General features: G+C 44.6%; 1 protein-coding gene across 2 annotated transcripts in view; it reads right to left on the bottom strand.

The window, feature by feature from the left end:
* Positions 1-20,486, bottom strand: part of PCSK6 (proprotein convertase subtilisin/kexin type 6) — a 205,996-nt gene that overhangs the window by 85,064 nt on the left and 100,446 nt on the right. For both annotated transcript variants that reach the window (XR_011030241.1, XM_068275084.1), the window contains exons 3-6: positions 15,975-16,085; positions 13,455-13,598; positions 9,793-9,869; positions 5,230-5,318 (exon numbers count right to left, since the gene is read on the bottom strand). Coding sequence is in view for 1 of the 2 variants with exons in the window: in XM_068275084.1 (XP_068131185.1) it covers positions 5,230-5,318; positions 9,793-9,869; positions 13,455-13,598; positions 15,975-16,085 (421 nt within the window). In the remaining variant the exon portion in view is untranslated. The remainder of the gene's footprint in view (positions 1-5,229; positions 5,319-9,792; positions 9,870-13,454; positions 13,599-15,974; positions 16,086-20,486) is intronic.

The following is a 20,486-nucleotide window of genomic DNA, read 5'->3' as shown; positions in this document are numbered from 1 at the left end:
AGTCATTTCTGCAAAAGGATTCCTGACCAAGTATTGAGTGCATAACTGAACATAATTATTTGAAGGTTGACTTTTTTTGTTTTAAAAACACTTTTCTTTTATTGGTCGGATGAAATATGCTAATTTTTTGAGATAGGAATTTTGGGTTTTCATGAGCTGTAAGCCAAAATCATCAATATTAAAACTAGAGATGGGACGACGAATCCGGCGAATCCACGAATCCCTCGAATATTGGGAAATATTCGAGATTCGTGGATTCGAATCCCGACGCCATTTTCCACTTTACGAATCCGCCGAATCCCGACGCTGCATCGCCGCGCATCCGCCGCTCGCACTCGTCCTCCTCTGACCCCCCCCCCCCGCGTCTCCTCCGCCCGCCCCGCGCCTCCTCCGCCCGCCCCGCATACTTTGTATCAACTCACCTGTCCAGTGGAGCGCAGAGCGGCAGACCTCCCGCTGACTTCCTGGTTCCCTCTAGTGACGGCTTTTACAATGACGTCATCAGTAAAAGCCGGTCCGGCCACTAGAGGGAACCGAGAAGTAACGATGAGGTCTGCCGCTCTGCGCTCCACTGGACAGGTGAGTTGATACTTATGCAGGGGTGACCGAGGAGGCACGGGGGACGGAGGAGGCCGTGGGGGTGAGCGGAGGAGGCATGGGGGGGGGTTAGGGGGAGCGACGCCTACCTACCTACCTACCTACCTACCTACCGGCCACGATACCTACCTACCTACAGGCCCTTATACCTACCTAAAGGCCCCCTATACGTACCTACCTAACTACCGGCCACTATACCTACCTGCCTACAGGCCCCTATACCTACCTAAAGGCCCCCTATATGTACCTACCTACCTACCTACCGTCCACTATACCTACCTATCTACAGGCCCCTATACCTACCTAAAGGCCCCCTATATGTACCTACCTACCTACCTAAAGGCCCCTATACCTACCTACAGGCCTCTATACCTACCTACCTACCTAAAGGCCCCCTATACGTGCCTACCTACCTAAAGGCCCCTATACGTGCCTACCTACCTAAAGGCCCCTATACCTACCTACCTACATACCTACCTATACTTAAGGCCCTATACCCTGCTACCTATACTGAAGGTCCCTTTAACTACCTACCTACCTACAGGACACTATACCTACCTACTGGCCACTATACCTACCTACCTACAGGCCACTATACCTACCTAAAGGCCCCCTATACGTACCTACATACCTACCTAAAGGCCCCTATACCTACCTACCTACCTAAAGGCCCCTATACCTACCTACATACCTACCTATACTTAAGGCCTCTATATACCCTGTTACCTATACTGAAGGCCCATATACCCTGCTACCTATACTGAAGGCCCATATACCTTTCTACCTATACTGCAGGCCCCTATACCTTGCTACCTATACTAAAAGCTACCAATATTGAAGGCACCCATACCTAGCTAGCTATACTGAAGGCACCTTTACCTCGCTACCTATACTGCGGGCAACTATACCACAGATCGCACAATTCTTATGTGCAGGATTCGTTAGATTCGGGATTCGAAAGGTTCGAGATATTCGAGAACCTTTTCAGATTCGGATTCGGATTCGAAAAAATTGTGGATTCGTCCCATCCCTAATTAAAACAATAAAAAGGCTTTAACTACTTCAATTGTGTGTAATGAATCTAAAATATATGAAAGTCTAATGTTTATCAGTACATTACAGAAAATAATGAATTTTATCACAATATGCAAATTTTTTGAGAAGATCCTGTATATATATATATATATATATATATATATATATATATATAGACTCCAAAAAGCCTCATTTGTGGCAAAAAAAAAAAAAAACCCATGATACACTGTAGATCATTTAGGTGTGTAAAGTAATGATAACATTAATGGCGAATGATTGGGGGAGTGCTGAAAGGTGAAAACAACCCGCGGGCTGTAGTGATTAAAGGATACCAGAGCCGAAATAACCTAGAGAAACAGGGAGAGCAGGCATATACCGTGACCTGACCTGATTCCTACAGCTCCACCAGTTCCCCTCTCTACCCCCCCTCCCCCCCATCCTATATAAATGCCCCTTTGGCAGCCTCTTCCGGGTCGCTGGAGTCTGGCACTACTGCGCAGGTGCTTACCGGGATGCATGCGTCAGCATCCTTTAAATCTAAACCCAGCACGTCCTTCAATACAGTGGCGTAGCTAAGGAGCTGTGGGCCCCGATGCAAGTTTTACAATGGGGCCCCCCAAGCACTCTTTACATAACAATTGATACGGCGTGCCAAAACCTGTCAATGGCAACTACAGTGTCAGAGGTGCAAGAAGGGGATGGGGAGCAGTCTGTTAATGATTACTACTATTAAAAGTATCTATAGAAGTGATTATTAGGAGCACAGGACCAATAGAGAGCTTATACTGTAGTTGAGGGAGGGCCCTTCGGGGCCCCTCTGGCCCAAGGGCCCCGATGCGGTCGCTACCTCTGCAACCCCTATTGCTACGCCCCTGCTTCAATAAATGTGAAGTATGATGTGCACTACATAGATGATAGTGTACTGGTTAAGGGCTCTGCCTCTGACACAGGAGACCAGGGTTCGAAACTCGGCTCTGCCTGTTCAGTAAGCCAGCACCTATGCAGCAGGAGACCTTAGGCAAGTCTCCCCAACACTGCCACTGCCTATAGAGCGCGTCCTAGTGGCTGCAGCACTGGTGCTTTGAGTCCGCCAGGAGAAAAGCGCGATATAAGTGTTTGTGTTTGTTTGTGAGTTACTGTGCCCCTCACAAAAAATCTGACGTGCCCATTCATAAGCTTTCACTATCATTTTTTGATATGTTGAGCTTCAAATTAAATTCAAGTAAGGATACCTGGCCGCACGTCCCTTACCACAGCTGAGGTGCATTCACCATCAAGTCACCAGAGCACTCTGTGGCAGTACAATCTCTGTATTCCACATTTTTCGGCTTGAAGATGGGCAGATCCCCGAAACCGCTCTAGGCCAGTGTCTGTCGCCACTATCCAAGACATACTATCTGCTGTATTGTGGACTTTGGACTCATGGACTATCTATTCCAAGGCTACCAGCTGGCATTTTGATGGACTGTGGGTGTCTATACCTATATATTGCAGGTTGCTGTTCCTTGTCCGACACGTGATTTTTTATGGATTCTGTTTCTTCAATAAAAGAGCTATAATTTTTGCAACATATCTTTTGAGTGTGCTGATCCTTGTGGAATACAGAGCTTAAATTAAATAACATTAAATAACATATAGAGGTCATTAAGATGCCTTAAAGGGACTCCGAGCTCACGAAAAAAAGAAAAGTTGTACTCACCAGGGGCTTTCTCCAGCCCAGTGCTGGTCGGGAGGTCCCACGCCGGCGTCCTGGCTCCTCTCCTTCTCCCCGCTCCGGTATAGCTGACAGGCCGCAGCCCGGGCGACACTCGGTGGAGTGTCGGGCTGCAGCTTCCGCGTATGACGCGGATTACGTCACACGCCGGCCGCCTCGCGTCATCACGGCGGCCGGCGTGAAAGTACTGCGCATGCGCGCTTTAATCGCGCATGCGCAGTACTTTCACGCCGGCCGCCGTGATGACGCGAGGCGGCCGGCGTGTGACGTAATCCGCGTCATACGCGGAAGCTGCAGCCCGACACTCCACCGAGTGTCGCCCGGGCTGCGGCCTGTCAGCTATACTGGAGCGGGGAGAAGGAGAGGAGCCAGGACGCCGGCGTGGGACCTCCCGACCAGCACTGGGCTGGAGAAAGCCCCTGGTGAGTACAACTTTTCTTTTTTTCGTGAGCTCGGAGTCCCTTTAAAGGGACTCCGAGCAGTGCAGTAACTATGGAAAGATGCATACCATTTTGAAGCTCTCATTCTCCCCTTTCCAATGATATATAAACCGTCACCCTACGCCTTTTAGTTTTCACTATTTTCGCGATCGAAATCGCGGCCGCTGCAATTTCGATCACGAAAATAGAGAAAACTAAAAGGCGTAGGGCGGCGGTTTATATATCCGTGGAAAGAGGAGAAAGAGAGCTTCAAAATGGTATGCATCTTTCCATAGTTACATTGTATTACACAGGACGGCTTTTCCCCAAAGTCGGCAGCTCCATTCAGCACAATGCAATGAAATATAAGGAACCCATGGGGATATAATTACAAACATCATGCTGGTAGGTGTGAGGATAGAATTAATTAGTTGTGAGTATGCTTAAAGGCATACCCACAGGCACTGCTCGGAGTCCCTTTAAGTGAAACAGACCATCTAAATGGGGTTCTGTTTCACTTAAAGTGGACCCAAATTAAAATTACAAGATTTCAGAAATAAAATCTATTTTCTAAATTATAATAATAAATAGCAGCCTTTTTTCAGCTGCATGATGACAAATATAAAATATTTTACATTTATTGGAGGAACCCCTCCCTTCCTTTCAAATTGCCGGGATTTTTCCGGCAAACTGGCGGAGTAGATGGTGTCCGGCAATGGAGGAATTGCTAATGGCTGCCCCCAGTATAATCCTAGCTATGAAAAGAGAAGGGTGAAAAGCATGCACTGAAATGATCATAGGTTTGAAGGAGGATTTATTTATCTTTGTATGTGTCAGAGTGGTGCAACTAAATATTTTTAATTAAAAATTTTTTTGGTTTGAGTCCGCTTTAAGGCATCTTAATGACAAGTATTTATGCTTGAAAAAAATCTATGTATCCCCTTTTGATGTTGCATGTATAAAGCTGTCTGTACCATCAGCCTGCAAGCAAACAGGATTTAAGCCCGATGAAGGCTGCAAAGCCGAAAGCTTGCTTATTCTTATTCTTTTTAGTTAGCCAATAAATGGTATCATCCTGATTTAAAACTTCTTGCTTTTACTAAAGTAAATGAGCTGTGAAGATTACACCTTCTGACGTGTTCATTTGTCAAGTACAGAAGAAAAAATGATAAACACACACTTGATATGATTGCAGTAAGAAAGCAGTCCAGTTGACGCTGCCCTTATCTTCTTTGGACAGCTAGTACCCACAATTATTATTAATTGGTAAATCCTCTCTAATGCTCCATGCAAACATGAAAAATCACCCTAAATATGTATGAAATGCTAAATCAAACGTTAGCAAGTGAAATAATCTGACATTTTTATGCATCCGCTTATGCATACCCATTACATCGTAATTTACATATGAATGAGTAATTTTATAGAATGTCTTTTCATGGAAAGAACAGGTGTGCCACTTACCTCCAATCCTGGCATTATATGCAATGCCCACAATGCAATAGGAATTATTAGCAGACGCAGCCACTTCACCTGCACATCGAGTGCCATGCCTGCAGGGACAAGCAAGGAGAAGGTCAGTGCTAAAAGTTTTCATATACAAACATACAGAAATCTAAGGATTGCTACTTATTATTGGTTAATTTTCAAATGCAGACACTGCCGATTACTTCCTGCTATTTAAATACCAAAATGTTCTTTTCCACTTTGCAAGACGGACATTCTGGACCTGCTTTACAGAATCCTATACAATAACAGGTAAGTGTCCCTGCATCTGTCCGTGTGTCAGTGCTTTTTTGCACTGCGCATGTGCAGGAACAAGACGCAGAGACACTGCCGAGAGCCGGTGGAGGACGGGCCAGAAGGGGCGGTCGTGTGGATTAGTAGCAGACCTAGCCCATTTTTAAACGGGCTAAGGTCACTAGTAGAGTATAAAATTATAACACGTGAAGAAGGGAAAAGGATGCTGATATCTTGCGGTTAGGTCCCCACGATACAGTAGCTGTTGCTCTCTAAAGTACATCTTCAGGTTTGGATGGTGGTAATAGTTAGTGGCTTTATAATGGTTAATGTATACGTTGGATATCTTTGATGTCCTCTCACTTGAGAAGAGTTTCCTTAGGCTCCTTATAAGAGTTGATAGAAATGCGGGGTCCATTAAGGGAGAGGGTAGGGTGGGGGGGGGGCGGGGTTAAGGGTTGTTCAGGGGGGGGGGGGTTTATTCTGTATTTTAGGATTTAAATTGGAATGGTACTGCATTTTGATTGTTGCAGTAGTTTAAAAAAAAGTGTTAGCTCCTCTCAATCGCATTCTGGACCGCCTTTGTACAGTTCTGCGGCAGGGGTTTCTGCATAATATGTATACTGTGCTATATGTTGTTAATACCACTGTAAAAAATGTTATCACTTGCATTTTAATCCAATAAAAAAAAATTGAAATAAAAAAAATTAAATAATAATAATCATACGTTCATAATGTAACCTACAGCTATTCTGTGAGCATAAACTCAGGTGAAAAAAAAAAATCACCTCTGGATCTACCTGACGCTTCCCACGCTGTCCACCACTGCCTGGGACCCTCCAGAACATCGGGGGCAGCCGTGTTGCAGCCGCATGAGCATGGCCGCACCTGCGCAGTAGCATATGCTGCTTGTGCACCAGCTTCTCTGGCTTCCTGCGCAGGCACGACCGTACTCAGGCACAATACAGCCACACTCGTGTTTGTAGAGGAGTGCGGCCCCAATCAGATTTCCAACGAGCCCTTGTAGAAAATCTTTGGGGAGATTGTGAGTGGGGTCTGTGAGTGGCAACAGGGGACCGGAGGGCTCCATAAGAAAAACCTCATTAGGATCCAGAGGCTTCCCTCTTCTTAGGCAAGTATGTGATTTTTTTTACCTAAACTTCAGCTCTAATACACCTTATATGCACAAGAACGTGTGCACATGGAGGGTCAGAACTTCACTTGTGAGGCGTCAATCTGGAGACGGACCATTTTTTTTTTTAATTAAAAGTGAGTTTGCTCACATACACTCAGTCATTGAGATGAAATTAATTCCAAGTTGATACAGGATTATGCAAATGTATATAGCTTGAAAATGGACCAATCAATTCTCACCTTTGCTTAATTTTCTCCATTTTAAGGCTGCATACATTAGCATACAAAATTTGCATAATTCTGCATCAAATTAGAATGTTCTTGTCTCCTATGTGGTTCATATGTGCAAGGGTGTCATAACCTTTTATTGCTCTATGTCCTCTGTGGGAGAGAGGTTTTCTCATATTCCCCAGTCAGTGGGACTGGAATTAGCTAGTATAAACGCTACAGCCTTTGGCCAGACGTGTTCACACTGCAGAGATCTTGCATCTGTTTCCTAATATGGGAACTGGGTGTAAATCTCCCCAACTAGAATACAAACAATAATTCAAACCTGTAAGTTGTACAAACCGTTCTCAAATCATCCAAAAGAAAAAACATGACTTGGGTTGTACAAATCAAGCTCTCACTTTCTCCTCATTAGCTCTCACGGCTTCCAGTATCACTTACATGCTGATATTCTAGCTGATCTTTGTAGCACTGATCAGAACACAGCCTCATTTACCCGACTATAACTTCTATATTTTCCGTCATGTTCTCTCACTTCCTAATACTTAGAAGTTAGAAGTTCCTAAAACTTGAAATGGATTAAATTGACTCTGTAGGTGGTTTGGGCAGGATTTATTGCCATAGCAGTTGTGGATCTAGAGATTGCAGACTATGGCTCAAGGTTTTAATCCGAGGTTACAGCGATCAGTTATAATGAGCAATTAATACCTGTGGTTGCAGTAGAAACATTTCTTTAGTTTCTAGTGCATGGGCTGTTAACAGCTCTAGATTATCTTCTACCCTGAACAAACAGAAAAGTGTCTGCCTGTGCCCTTCATGCTTTGTCAGCACAGGCCATATATTGTCTGATTCACATTTAAAACTCAATTCCAGTAGTTTGTATTACCTATGTGGACTATAGGTTATAGTGTAATATAAAAAAACTCTACATATATTCCCTTGCACAAGCCTACTGCAGAACTTCAGATATTAAACATTCTTGGTCCCTCCAGTCACATTAGGCTCTGGGATAGTGGGCCATACTGCATCCCACCTTGATCAAGACACTGGAAGAGGTGGGGCCACCCTGCTACTCAACCCATCCCCACCACACACGGGCCAATGAAGCACGTGTGGCACAGAAAGTAGGGGGAAGGGATACCGAAGCTTGGATGTGGCAACTAAAGGCTCATACACACATCAGACTATAGTCTTTGGAAAATGAAAGATCACAGACCAATCTTACTAACCTCCATGTAGTATGAGAGCCATACCTTTACAGTCTTTTCTATGGAGCTGAACTCCCCATCAGAAAAAACTCTTTGCAAGATGCTGCACACACAGATGCTGTACAGACACAAAAGATCATTATCTGCAAAAGATCTGTTCCTGCCAAAGATCCGTTCTGCAGATGAATGTCTGTTAAACAAGGTGTGTATGGGATCTGCAGACATCATAGACTATGAATGCATTTTGCAGGAACAGATCTTTTGCAGGAACAGATCTTTTGCAGGAACAGATCTTTTGCAGGAACAGATCTTTTGCAGATACTGATCTTTTGAATGTCTACAGCATCTGTGTGTGCAGCATCTTGCAAAGATTTCTGTCTGATGGGGTGTTTAGCTCCATAGAATAGACTGTGTAGGTATGGCTCTCATACTACATGGAAGGGGGTAAGTCTACAGAGGAGAGCCTTTCCTTCACTAGCCATAGTGGTCACTTGACCACTACTGCTCAATAGTGATGAGCAAAAATGCAAATATTCTTTTTGCCGAATTTTCGCCGAAAAAAGCACTAATTTCGTTTCGACCGGTGAATTTTCGATTGAATATTTTCGCGTTTATTTTCACCTAATGCCCATTGTTTTCACGTTAAATACATAGTTTATCGCGTACGTATTTCCGCGTAGTACCGCTATGCGAAGCTTCACCCACTGCGCGTAGTTGACGTATGTATTGCGAAGTCAACTACGCGTGCAGTAAACTGCGTCTATACGGATCATTGCGCATGTGCAGAAATATTATTGCTCTTCTATACGTATACAATTCCGCACTGGAAGGTGGAATGTACGCATGTATTAGTTCACCCATGCGCATATTTAGCGGATTATTGCGGAAATGTTTCCGCATAAGGGACCGCATACAGCATATTCTTGCGGAAATTTTTACGCACAAGGGCATAAGCGTACGCATACAGCAAAGTTTCTTTGATTTTCGCTGATGGTCGAAAACGCGAATATTTCCGAAGATTTTCGTGGCAATTCGCCTAATTTGAAAACAGGATTTTCGCAAGCAAAAATGCTGCTCACATAGAACCTAAGGTATGTCACCATTTTTATAGTATTGTGTGTGAGTGTGTGTGTGGGGGGGTGTGTGTTGTGACTACCAATATTGTGGCAAAGAACATTAGTACTATATCAGTAATTATTTTGAACAAGTCAATCACCTCTATGGGGATGTACTTTTGTCACCTCTCTATAATAATTTAAAGAATCTTTAATAATGTAAAGAATCTGTGTAACGCTATAAGCAAGGTGTTTGTATGTTCTCATGTGTATAATTTCTCCAGGCACTCCAGATTCCTTTCACATACCAAAATCCTACTGGTGGGTCAGTTGGTTTTTCCACAAATTGGATCTAGATAGAATATGGTAAGGACATTAAACTATGCTAGGGACAGTCAAATGTGAGCGTTCTGACTGGCCGAATGACAGCTAGTTACACTGTGGGAAATGTGATTACTATACAAACGCATAATTAGTCACATGGATCCATAAAAAAAAAGAGCATGCATTTGAGTTATGTAGCCGATTTAGGTGTATGACTGTTTACAGCTAAAGGGGTTCTTCAAGAGGAAGGTAAGATAATGAAGACCAGGTGCTAATTCGTATAATTCAGCTTAGTGGTAACAACTATTACATTATATATAGGGAATATATAAACACACTTGTTTTCATTGCTGGCATCATATCGTGGGCTTGGGTCCTGGTCATCCCCATTCACATCATGGCTTGCATATGGATCCTGAAATGAAAATGTGAGTAAATAGCTGTGCTTAGATTACACAGAAACCATCTGTATTATGGCTCAGATTTACAGATTCAGTTAGTAAATGTAATCAATGTAAGAAAATGCATTCTAATTTTCAGGAAATCATTTTAATTCTTCCATTTTCTTTGTTGTGCCATTAAAGCTTATATTAGCCAGTAAAACCACGCCGAAAATATTTTACATGTCAAATTTCCAAGATCTTAATCCAATCATGCATCTGTGGGATGTGCTAGAAAACTAATCCCATTGGGCTCACATTGATCACAGGGTCTGGAGCCAATGAAATAGTCTGACTGGCTCAGGGAGCTTGCCGTCATAGCCAGGGCCAGCCATGGCCTAGGGCACCACAGGAGGAAGGGCACCAAAGCAGCAGGCTAAACTGGTGCAGCATTTGCAAGCTTGCTGCTCTCTTGCACGCTGCTGCAAGCTGCCCGTGCAGCAGCCACCATGCTCTCTGTGCATGTTTGCATTGTGACCGGTGGCTATGGACTTGCTGCTTTCTTGCACGCTGCTGCAAGCTGCCCATGCAGCAGCCACCATGCTCTCTGTGCATGTTTGCATTGTGACCGGTGGCTATGGACTTGCTGCTTTCTTGCACGCTGCTGCAAGCTGCCCATGCAGCAGCCACCATGCTCTCTGTGCATGTTTGCATTGTGACCGGCGGCTATGGACTTGCTGCTTTCTTGCACGCTGCTGCAAGCTGCCCATGCAGCAGCCACCATGCTCTCTGTGCATGTTTGCATTGTGACCGGCGGCTATGGACTTGCTGCTTTCTTGCACGCTGCTGCAAGCTGCCCATGCAGCAGCCACCATGCTCTCTGTGCATGTTTGCATTGTGACCGGCGGCTATGGACTTTGGCAGCATTGGAGATGGAATGAGGAAGGAGGAAGCGTCTGCACTGGCGAGAAGCGGAGAAATGAGTGACACTAATGGCTGCTGCGGTGTGAAGGTGAGTTGGCTATCTATACTGAAAGTGTGTGTGTGTGGGGGGGGGGGGGGGGGTAAAAGGAGGGATTAAGGGAGTCATCTGGCTACCTATACTGGAGGGAAAGGGGGAGGAGTCACCTTGCTACATATACTAGATGGATGGGGAAGGGGTCATCTGGCTACCTATACTGGAGGGAAAGGGATGAGGAGTAGTCTGGCTATCTATACTGGGGGGGTTATCAGGCTACCTATACTAGAGGGAAGGGGTCATCTTTCTACCTATACTTAAGGGGGGCGGCTGGGGACAGTGGCCTAGGGCGGTAAAGAGTACAAATCCGGCCCTGGTCATAGCAACAGCAGAGCTAGAGGGCTACAGCGATGGAACATCGTCGTGAATGGTGGGTCTGTACGGCGTGACGCCAGTAAGTGCAGTTTTTTTCAAACCAGTTTCTGGTCCTTAAGGGGCCAGGGAGTGCTGGTATGGAAGTGGTTAAAGCACACCTGAATTGAGATGATTAGGAAGCTGACATACTTATTAACTTATAAACAATGCACATTGCCTGGCTGTCCTGCTAAGTCTAGCCTTATACCCTGAACAAGCATGCATATCCGATGTCACAGACTCAAGACTGACTGGATAAGCTCAGCTGCATGCTTGTTTCAGGAGTGTGATTCAGACACTACTGACCAGAAAGATGAGGACTGCTAGGTAACTGGTATTGTTTAAAAGGAAATAAATAAGGCAGCTTCCATATCACTCTCACCTGGGGTTCCTTTCAGGGGCGTAGCAATAGGGGTTGCAGAGGTTGCGACCGCATCGGGGCCCCAAAGGGTCCTCCCTCAACTACAGTATTAGCTCTCTTTTGGTCTTGTGCTCATAATAATCACTTCTATAGATACTTTGAATAGTGGTGATCATTACCACACTGTCCTCCATCCCCTTCTTGCACCTCAAACACTGTAGTTGCTACCGGCAGATTTTGGTGCACCGTATCAATTGTTAAAGAGGAACTCCAGTGAACATTTTACTGTTGGCAGGTGATGTAGCTGCTGCATGGTTTTTGGCAGTTGGAAACAGCTATTTCCCACAAAAGTTCAAACTTTTCTTGTGGGAGGGGTTACTTGTGGGAGGGGTTTCACCACAAGATCAGCCATACAGCACCCCCTGATGGTCTGTTTGTGAAAAGGAATAGATTTCTCATGTAAAAGAGGGTATCAGCTACTGATTGGCATAAAGTTCAATTTTTGGTCGGAGTTTCTCTTTAAGTATAGAGTGCATCGGGAGGCCCCATTGTAAAACTTGCATCGGGCATCGGGGCCCACAGCTCCTTAGCTACACCACTGGTTCCTTTTAAAAGGACAACAGTAACGAAAGGGATATGGAGACTGCCATATTTATTTCCTTTTAAGCAATACTAGTTGTCTGGCTACCCTGCTGATCCTCTGCCTCTAATCCTTTTAGCCATAGGCCCTGAACAAGCATGCAGCAGATCAGGTGTTTCTGACATTATTGTCAGATGTGACAAGATTAGCTGCATGCTGGTTTCTGGTGTGATCCAGATACTACTGCAGCCAAATAGATCAGCAGGGTTGCCAGACAACTGGTATTATGAAATACATATGGCAGCCTTCATATTCTTCTCATTGCAGTTGTCCTTCAGGGCAGGTGTGAGGGAAAAAAAACCTGTATGAAATGTGGAACAGTTGTCTGGAACTGCCAACTAAGTTTCAGCTGTTGAGTGAAACAGGGATTCCGAATGTCACTCTGATGGTACCCATACATGGTACAATTTTTTCTTTTTTCTGATTAGATCATTTTGTTTGATTATTCTGTTAGATCGAATATAAAGATTTATCTAACATGTCCAATCAGATTTTTATTGAAAAAACAGGATAATTGATTATTTTTCTTGATCGGAAAAAAAAAAAAAAAAGGGTTCTTTTAAACTTTCATTCAATTCGATTGTTTTGGTCAAATAAATGGGAATACTGAATGTTTTTATTGCACAGTGTATGGGCACCTTGAGAGAAAGGAGATAACTTGCTTAGAGTAGAGTGTATTGCCTTTAAAGCGCATCACTCAGGCCCCGTTCATATTACCAAACGCAGATAGCCGTGCGTTCGGAACGCAACGCATACCAACGCATGCCATCTGCATTTGCATGTGTTGCGTGGAAAGTGAATGGGTCAGCCGCGCATTTCGGGAAAAAAATGCGTGCAGCATGCGTTCCTGGACCGCACTGGTCCGGAACGCATGCAGTGTGAACATCAGACAGTGCAGTCTATGCACTTCTGATGTCGTGCGTGTCTGCCTCCTGCACGCATTGCTGAAGTCCGGACGGCAACACATGCAGTGTGAACGGGGCCTCACTCATAATCCGTTACACAACTGTGGAGAAAGCTTCCTCATTGGGATGTCTCGAATATTTACAAACATTCTGTATACCTTTATTGCTAAATATTATTCTAAATGGTAATTGGTTTTGTAAATTAAAATGTAAGCATACCCTGCAAATACTAAACATACACTGGCAAGGTATGACAAGAGCAGCCTGCCACAGCAGACAAAATAGAAGGCATGTATTAGGTTAACCAATCTTTGCTCTTCGGTTGAGCTAATTTATACTCACATAATTGTGAATAAGATCAGGGTGATTTTTTTCCACACCGTCATCCAAAATACTGACCACTACATTCTTGCCTGTGTAGCCCCTCTGCCAGGCAGCCATGACATTCATTTCTGACCGGCAGCGGCTGCTCTTATCTCCGCAATGCTGAAAATACAGAGCAGGATAAAAACAGATCCACAGCATCTGAAAATATTAACAGGCTTAAAGTTTAAGACAACACAGAAAAACGATCATGAGCGTTCATGCAGTAATCGAGACGTTGGCGCTAGTCTAGTTTAGGAGACGCCTCCACCCACAGCTCTGAACTTCTGACAGGTCTTCTGGGTCCCGATCACATGATATGACGTGGAAACCGTCATCCAGGAAACAGTGTCAGCTTTACAGCGCCACCTATTTGTGGAAGAGGGGTGATGGAAGAAATGGAAGAGACTTTTCCATCACCTCTCTTCCACCACTGGGTGACACTGTAATGATAACAAGGGGAATGGGTGGCGCTAGGACGACTTCCAATAGATTTCATGCTGAAATCTGTGTGTGGGCAGACAACAGATTCCTCTCTGATAAGATCAAAGAGGGACCTACCTGATGGTCGATCTGGTGGCAGTTCGAGAGATTTACAGGAACCTCTAGCCTCAGCAGAAAGTAATAATGATTAACTGCTTGCCAACCGCGTCACGTCGATGGGCGTGGCCACGGCGGCAGCCTAACGCCGATTGGCGTAAAGTGCTGGGGCAGCAGTTTGCAGGAGATCGCGCGCAAACTGCGCGTGCATCTCCTGCTTGAGGGGCGGAGCAGAGCAGAGCTCCGCCTTCAGTCTCCGAGAGGCAATCGCCGTTCGGGAGACGCCGTGTTTATATCAGTACAGCGCTGCGATCAGCAGCAGCACTGTACTGGGGATAGCCGTGTGACACGGCTGTCCCCCTGGGGGACTTAGAAGCGATTGACGGTGATAGGCTACCGCCGATCGCTGTGATAGGCTGGCGGGGGGAGGCAGGGAGGGAAAATATTTAAATAAATAGGGTTTTTATAAAAAAAAAAAAAATATTTGTAAAAAAATAAATAAACATGGGGGTGCGATCAGATCCCACCAACAGAAAGCTCTGTTGGTGGGGAGAAAAGGGGGGGGGGGGGGATCACGAGTGTGCTGTGTTGTGTGGCCCTGCAGCTTGGCCTTAAAGCTGCAGTGGCCAATTTTACATAAAATGGCCTGGTCACTAGGGGGGGTTTAACACTGCAGTCCTCAAGAGGTTAAGACACATGGCCGTTATGGCTAACTGAACCCTTTGGAATACAGTCACTGTATACTTGCGTCTCCAATTGTTATACAGTATACCAGCTGCAAAGTAACACATCCTTTCCAGCTGCTTTTCTTTATTCACTGAGCTCTACCAGCAGCATGTGCCTGGCCTCACCAATCTCCTTCTGAGGCTGTGCTTGGCACACCTGAAAGCATGCAGATACACGGGTCATTTCACACCTCTACAAACGCGCACTTAACTAATTTGGGACTGAACAGTTCTGGCCCCTTAAGGACTATAGCCGTCTTTTCCCAATTTTAAATAGTGTTTGCTGTCATTGGCTCAATAAAATTTATGAAATTGGCTCCTGACCTGAACATGGAGCACAGGCTGTTTTAGATGGACTGTATACCGCCTGGAGAGATTCCATTCACTTTCTGCTCTGGTGCCTTTTAATTTGTCATTCATACAGTTGCAAAATCCAAAGGAGTCAAGATGGAAATTGCCTGCATGGTTTTGAATGGCTTCTACAGGTTACAGTAGGCCAGTTTGGTTTGACATGTTATATAAGCCTTGGATCGCACAAATAGACTGCTTTGTACCATCCATTTTTGTCCATTGCTGGTTCCATCCAAAATGCGGAACAGCAGACAAAATTGGATGGGACAGAGCAATCAATTTGCGTGAACCGAGGATTATAGAAAATGTCAAAGTAGTAACCTGTAGGAACTAATTCAAAGCACTTTCTTAACTTGTCAAAGGGCCAGGAAGTCATTAGGAGGATGAAGAGAAGTCAAACAAGCTTCCAGATGGAAAGATCCTACAGCACAAGGTGTGCTGGAAACAAGAGGAAGCAATGCATTTTTTTCCTCTAAAGGTGCCCTGGCTACCTGGTATCAATATATATCTAAAAGGCAGTTCTAATATGAACAGCATGGATGCAGTGCTGTATGCGCATATTACAACTGCCTGTGTAATGAGGGGGGAGCGTGTGTGCGTGAGTGTGTGAAGGTGGTGCACGCGCAGTGGTAGTGTGTGTGTGTGTGTGTGTGTGTGTGTGTGTGTGTGTGTGTCAGGGGGCGTGGTGGAATCTATACCGATTCAGGGGATTACTGATCTTACACTAAGCTCACCTCACATGGAGTAATATTAATTTTACACATCACCATCCAATGATTACCTGTAAGTGACTGCAAGGGACATTCCTGGATGCTGAAACATTTCACGCACAGAAATGTAAATGTTTAAAAGAAAAGAAAATATTGACAAAAGGAATGCTCACCAGATACCACATATTAGACCAGATAGGGTCATTGAAGTATATAAGGTTGGCCTCCGGCCGGATGTGTCTCTTCACCCTCCTCTTTACCTGTTGCTGCTGCATCCACTCCACCTGAAGGGAAGAACAGGGGAGAAAGAAAAACAACTTCGTAAAACTTTTAAGGAGAAAGCAGAGATTCAGTATAAAATGACAACATATTTTTTTGGCAAATAGGAAATTAAAAAGCCGCGTTTCCAGCCATCTAATAAATTAGTTATGGTTTACTCCTTTATTAAATTTATTAATGCGGCCCCATGAGCCCTGGTAGCCCGCTGTGAACGGTTATAACGATGGCCTGCTGTGAGCACAAGCAATCATCCAACAGGTTCTGCATTGCATTTAAAATCATTAAAACACATAAGACGCTGCAGCGTCGATAGCATTTCATCAATTAAAGTCATCTGGCACTTAGATTAAGCAACGGCATCACATAACTGAAATGAAAACTACTTTTTCGGTTTAATCAGAAGCAAGCTTACTCTTCACCATTAGGAAATGGGACTGAAAGGATGTTCTATCTGAGGTAAATCACAGTGAAATCTTCTTAATTAAAGTGTACTGTACCTCATGCGGGTTTCATCCAACTTTAATTGCACGGCATATGAAAAGTCTAATTACAATGCAAAATTGGTAACATCACAGTTGTGAAGAAAGTTTTAGAACTTTTCATAAAGGCCTCAGGCATTATTTAAATTTGCTGCTCTCCAGGGCATGGCTCGACTCATCTGGTCCTAATGAAGTCTCCTTTCCTCTTAGAAATACCCTCCCCAAATAAACACGGAAGCGTGAAAAAGAACGCTAATAATACAGCTTGCGGGAATACTATGCAGAGGAAAAGACAAGTTTGGATTAAACACCAGGTACAAGCTGGGAACTTTTACACTTAAACATTCAAAATGTGTCGCTATAGCTTTAATTTATGCAAAATGTTTAAGTTTTTTGTCATAAAAAAAAAATGTAACCTGTTGCAGCAATTCATTGGTCCTCGTCTAATTGCTGTCGAAAAGCTCTCCAGCAAATATAAGCTGGTAACGAGATTACAAAGAAAGAAAAAATATGCATTACAGCCGTATAAAACTCTGACATAATATTCAAAAACATGTTTTCCTACTTTTTATATCCCATACAGTTATATTTGCTTTTGTGCATAAGTATTATTCATTTAGAAATTATAAGTTGCCAAAGTACAATTTTTTTGCTCTGAAAAGCGGACATTGCATTTTATTCATAACTGGTGTATTCATACTGTAATGTACCCAGAAATGCTTTCTGAGTATCTGTCTGTGTTCTGGAGTGTCTGAATTGCCAGAGAATGTTTACATTACTCACTTGATAAATAAACACAAGATAATGTTATCTGCAGTTTGGATGCATCCAGCTTTCCCTGCAGGGAGCATGTAATTCCGGTGTTTAACTAGTTGAGTGCTGTTTTAGTAAAAAAGAAAGTGGTGGTAGTATATAATATGCTGTAAATAATCTTTTAGAGCAAAGAAGAAATGCTGGGTTTCATACCACTTTAAGGGCTCTTTTACACTACATTAAATCTTGATTTTGATTCAATTTTACATGCTATTCTGATTTTTGATGCAATAAAAAAAATAAAGTCCCAGATGCTGCTTTTTTTTTTCTTGTGTTGCTATTATCCAGCGAAAATCACAAAGTCGGAATTATAATTTGCAGCGTCAGGGCTCGTTTCCACAATGAAACATGATAGCAATCACACTGCAATCACTTTTCACTAATTTCCACTAATCCGATTGCGATCGAACTACACAGTATAGGAGCTCAAATGCATCTAAAACACGTCAGGACGAGAATTGCGCTCAGGACAATCTCCTTAAGGCCCCGTTCACACTTGCGTTTCTCTGCCAAACGGACCGGATCCGGATCGGAACCGTACGGTTCTGATCCGATCCGGATCCGGTCAGGTTGCATCAGGTGTACATCAGGCTGCGATCCGGATCCGTTTGGCAAAAGAGAGTACAAATAAATAAAAATGTTGGGGTCTGGGAGGTCAGCAGAAGGTGCACCTGTGGAATCAGGTCCTCCGCTGTTTAGGCCTCACCTCCACCTCCGACATACTGCCAAACAGCTCCGGCACGTAATAAAGTAACTGCTGCTCCACTCCAAAATGCTTCCCATGTGTCCCCATCCAAAATCGCCGCTAGAATACGCATAGGAAGTGGGGTAGAACGTCAGGTGTTTGTAGCCAGTGTGTTCTGTGCTTCCGTTTCCCATTGCTTTCTATTTCCGGATGGTGCAGTCAGGCTCCGGTCCGGGTGCGTGGGCCGGATGATCCGGACCGAAAAATAGCGCATGTTGGAAAAGCCTCCGGTGTCCGGATCCGGTCCGGCTCCGTACTGTACGGAACGGACGCGTGTGAACGTCCGCATAGCCTTTGCATTGCTATGCGGAACGTACGTTCCGTTTGTACAGTATACGGTCCGGATCCGGCCCGGCGAATCCGGACAGGGAACGCTAATGTGAACCGGGCCTTATCCAGCACAAGCAAACCACAAATCAACAAAATCGTGCTCTATCCGAGGACCCTTTAAACTAGATTTGTGCGTTATGTTACACTACCACAACACACTCTTTCCAGTGCAGCTGCCATTCACAGTCATGATATAGTGTGAAAGGAGCCTTAAGAAGCCTTAAGGCTTCATTTAGATATTAACCACTTGCCGACCAGGGGATTTTTCACTAATCGGTGCTGCGTGGGCTCTACAGCCCGCAGCACCGATCAGGAGTGCAGCAGGGCGATCAGACTACCCCCCTTTTTTCCCCACTAGGGGGATGTCCTGCTGGGGGGGTCTGATCGCTGCCGGCTGCATTTGCTTAGCGGGGGGGGGCTCTTCAAAGCCCCCCTCCGCAGCGTTCTCCGCCGTCTCTCCCGCTCCCTCCCTCTCCTTCCCCCTGTGAGCTGCGCAGGACGGATTTCCGTCCTGCGCATTGCAGGATAGGCTTCAGCCTATCATATGCCGGCGATCCCCTTCCCCGCCGGTTTACATTTTGCCGGCGAGCCGCGATCGGCGGCTCTCCGGCTGTTCACGGAGACACCCACCGTGAACTGACATGGAAAGACCGCTCGATCGAGCGGCCGTTTCCATGGTAACCCGCAGACGACCAGTTTACGCCAATCGGCGTTAGCTGGTCGTCAAGAGGTTAAAAGAGTTGATCTTTCAGTGTACGGTTTATGAAGGATCATTACTTCAGTCTATGACTGATGAAGAATCATCGGAAGACCAGTATCAGCTTTGCTGGAGAGCCGGCAGGAGTGAAATCTCTGTTGAAAGCCAAAGCACAGCAATTCCCATTAAGAAATGGCAGTAATGGACAAATCAATAAAAATGCATAGTGCATAAAGGACAAGACTGAGTGTTCATTCATTCTTTTGATGCATCAGGTCCCTCCATGTATGGCTGGTTTTTAGTAAGAGCAGATTTGAAGCAATTTAAATGCAGTCACACCACACGGAGTAGCAGTGTGAAGCCTGATTGAAGCCTGATCTCCAGGAGCAAGGAACAGTAACCTGGGAATTTCTGTGATTTATTGGCTGCCGATATGTGGAAGCGTCATAAATCCTGCACAGAGTAAAAATGGCATGACTAGAATGACTTGGCACTACATCATTTCCAGGCGATTGCGTAAACTCACTTTTACAGGCAATTCTGATATTTCTTGCCTTTTATTGGTCTCTATGTCTGGTTTTCATGTTTCAGTAATAAAGACGTGTAAAGAATGTGAAGGTGAATGTTGCATAGTTCTGTAGGAATCACAAATGCAACTTGCAAGTCATCTAGAGGCCTTCTTCCTAGTTTCACACTTCCCTCTCCATCTATGTTCGGGACATTGCCCACACAGTGCATGTTGCCAGTTCTGAGCCAGTTGTCCTTTATGTGTAAAATGTCGTGCTATGGGTTCTTTCACACCAAAAATTGCAAAACTCAATTGCAAAACACAATCGCGTTTTGCACTATGTTGGGCCCCATCGAAATGCAGGAAAAATGCAGCAAAACTACGATTGCCTTTTTAGAAAGTCGTAATCCCATGACTCCAATTGTAACTTTACTGTACTTGTGTTTGAAAAATCGCCAGCCTTTTCAAAAACAAAACGGAACGCAACCAGTTTGGAAGGGACCGGAGGCTAAATAGTGCTACAGACAAACAGGCCTGCAGCTTACAAGACCCAGACACACGCAGCAGTGACTGATGTAGCAGAAGGTGCCCCTTCCTGCACAAGGCCAGAGCTAATGCCCTACTCCTTCTACAATACCCTAGTAGGGAACTCCTTTAGATATTTGATTTGTTGTCAAACTAATGCTGGGAATACACGGCTCGATTTAGAACCATTTAGATGGCTCGATTGATAATTTCCGACACGTCCGATCTCCTGCCCGATCGTTTCTGCGCTCGATTCCACATGGGGGACAATGGAAAAAGATAAGGAAAACGAGCGGAAGATAAGAGAAT

The sequence above is a fragment of the Hyperolius riggenbachi genome, chromosome 3 (assembly GCF_040937935.1).
Source record: "Hyperolius riggenbachi isolate aHypRig1 chromosome 3, aHypRig1.pri, whole genome shotgun sequence".
In the NCBI taxonomy this organism is placed as follows: Eukaryota; Metazoa; Chordata; class Amphibia; order Anura; family Hyperoliidae; genus Hyperolius; species Hyperolius riggenbachi.
This window is presented reverse-complemented; position numbering and strand designations above follow the sequence as displayed.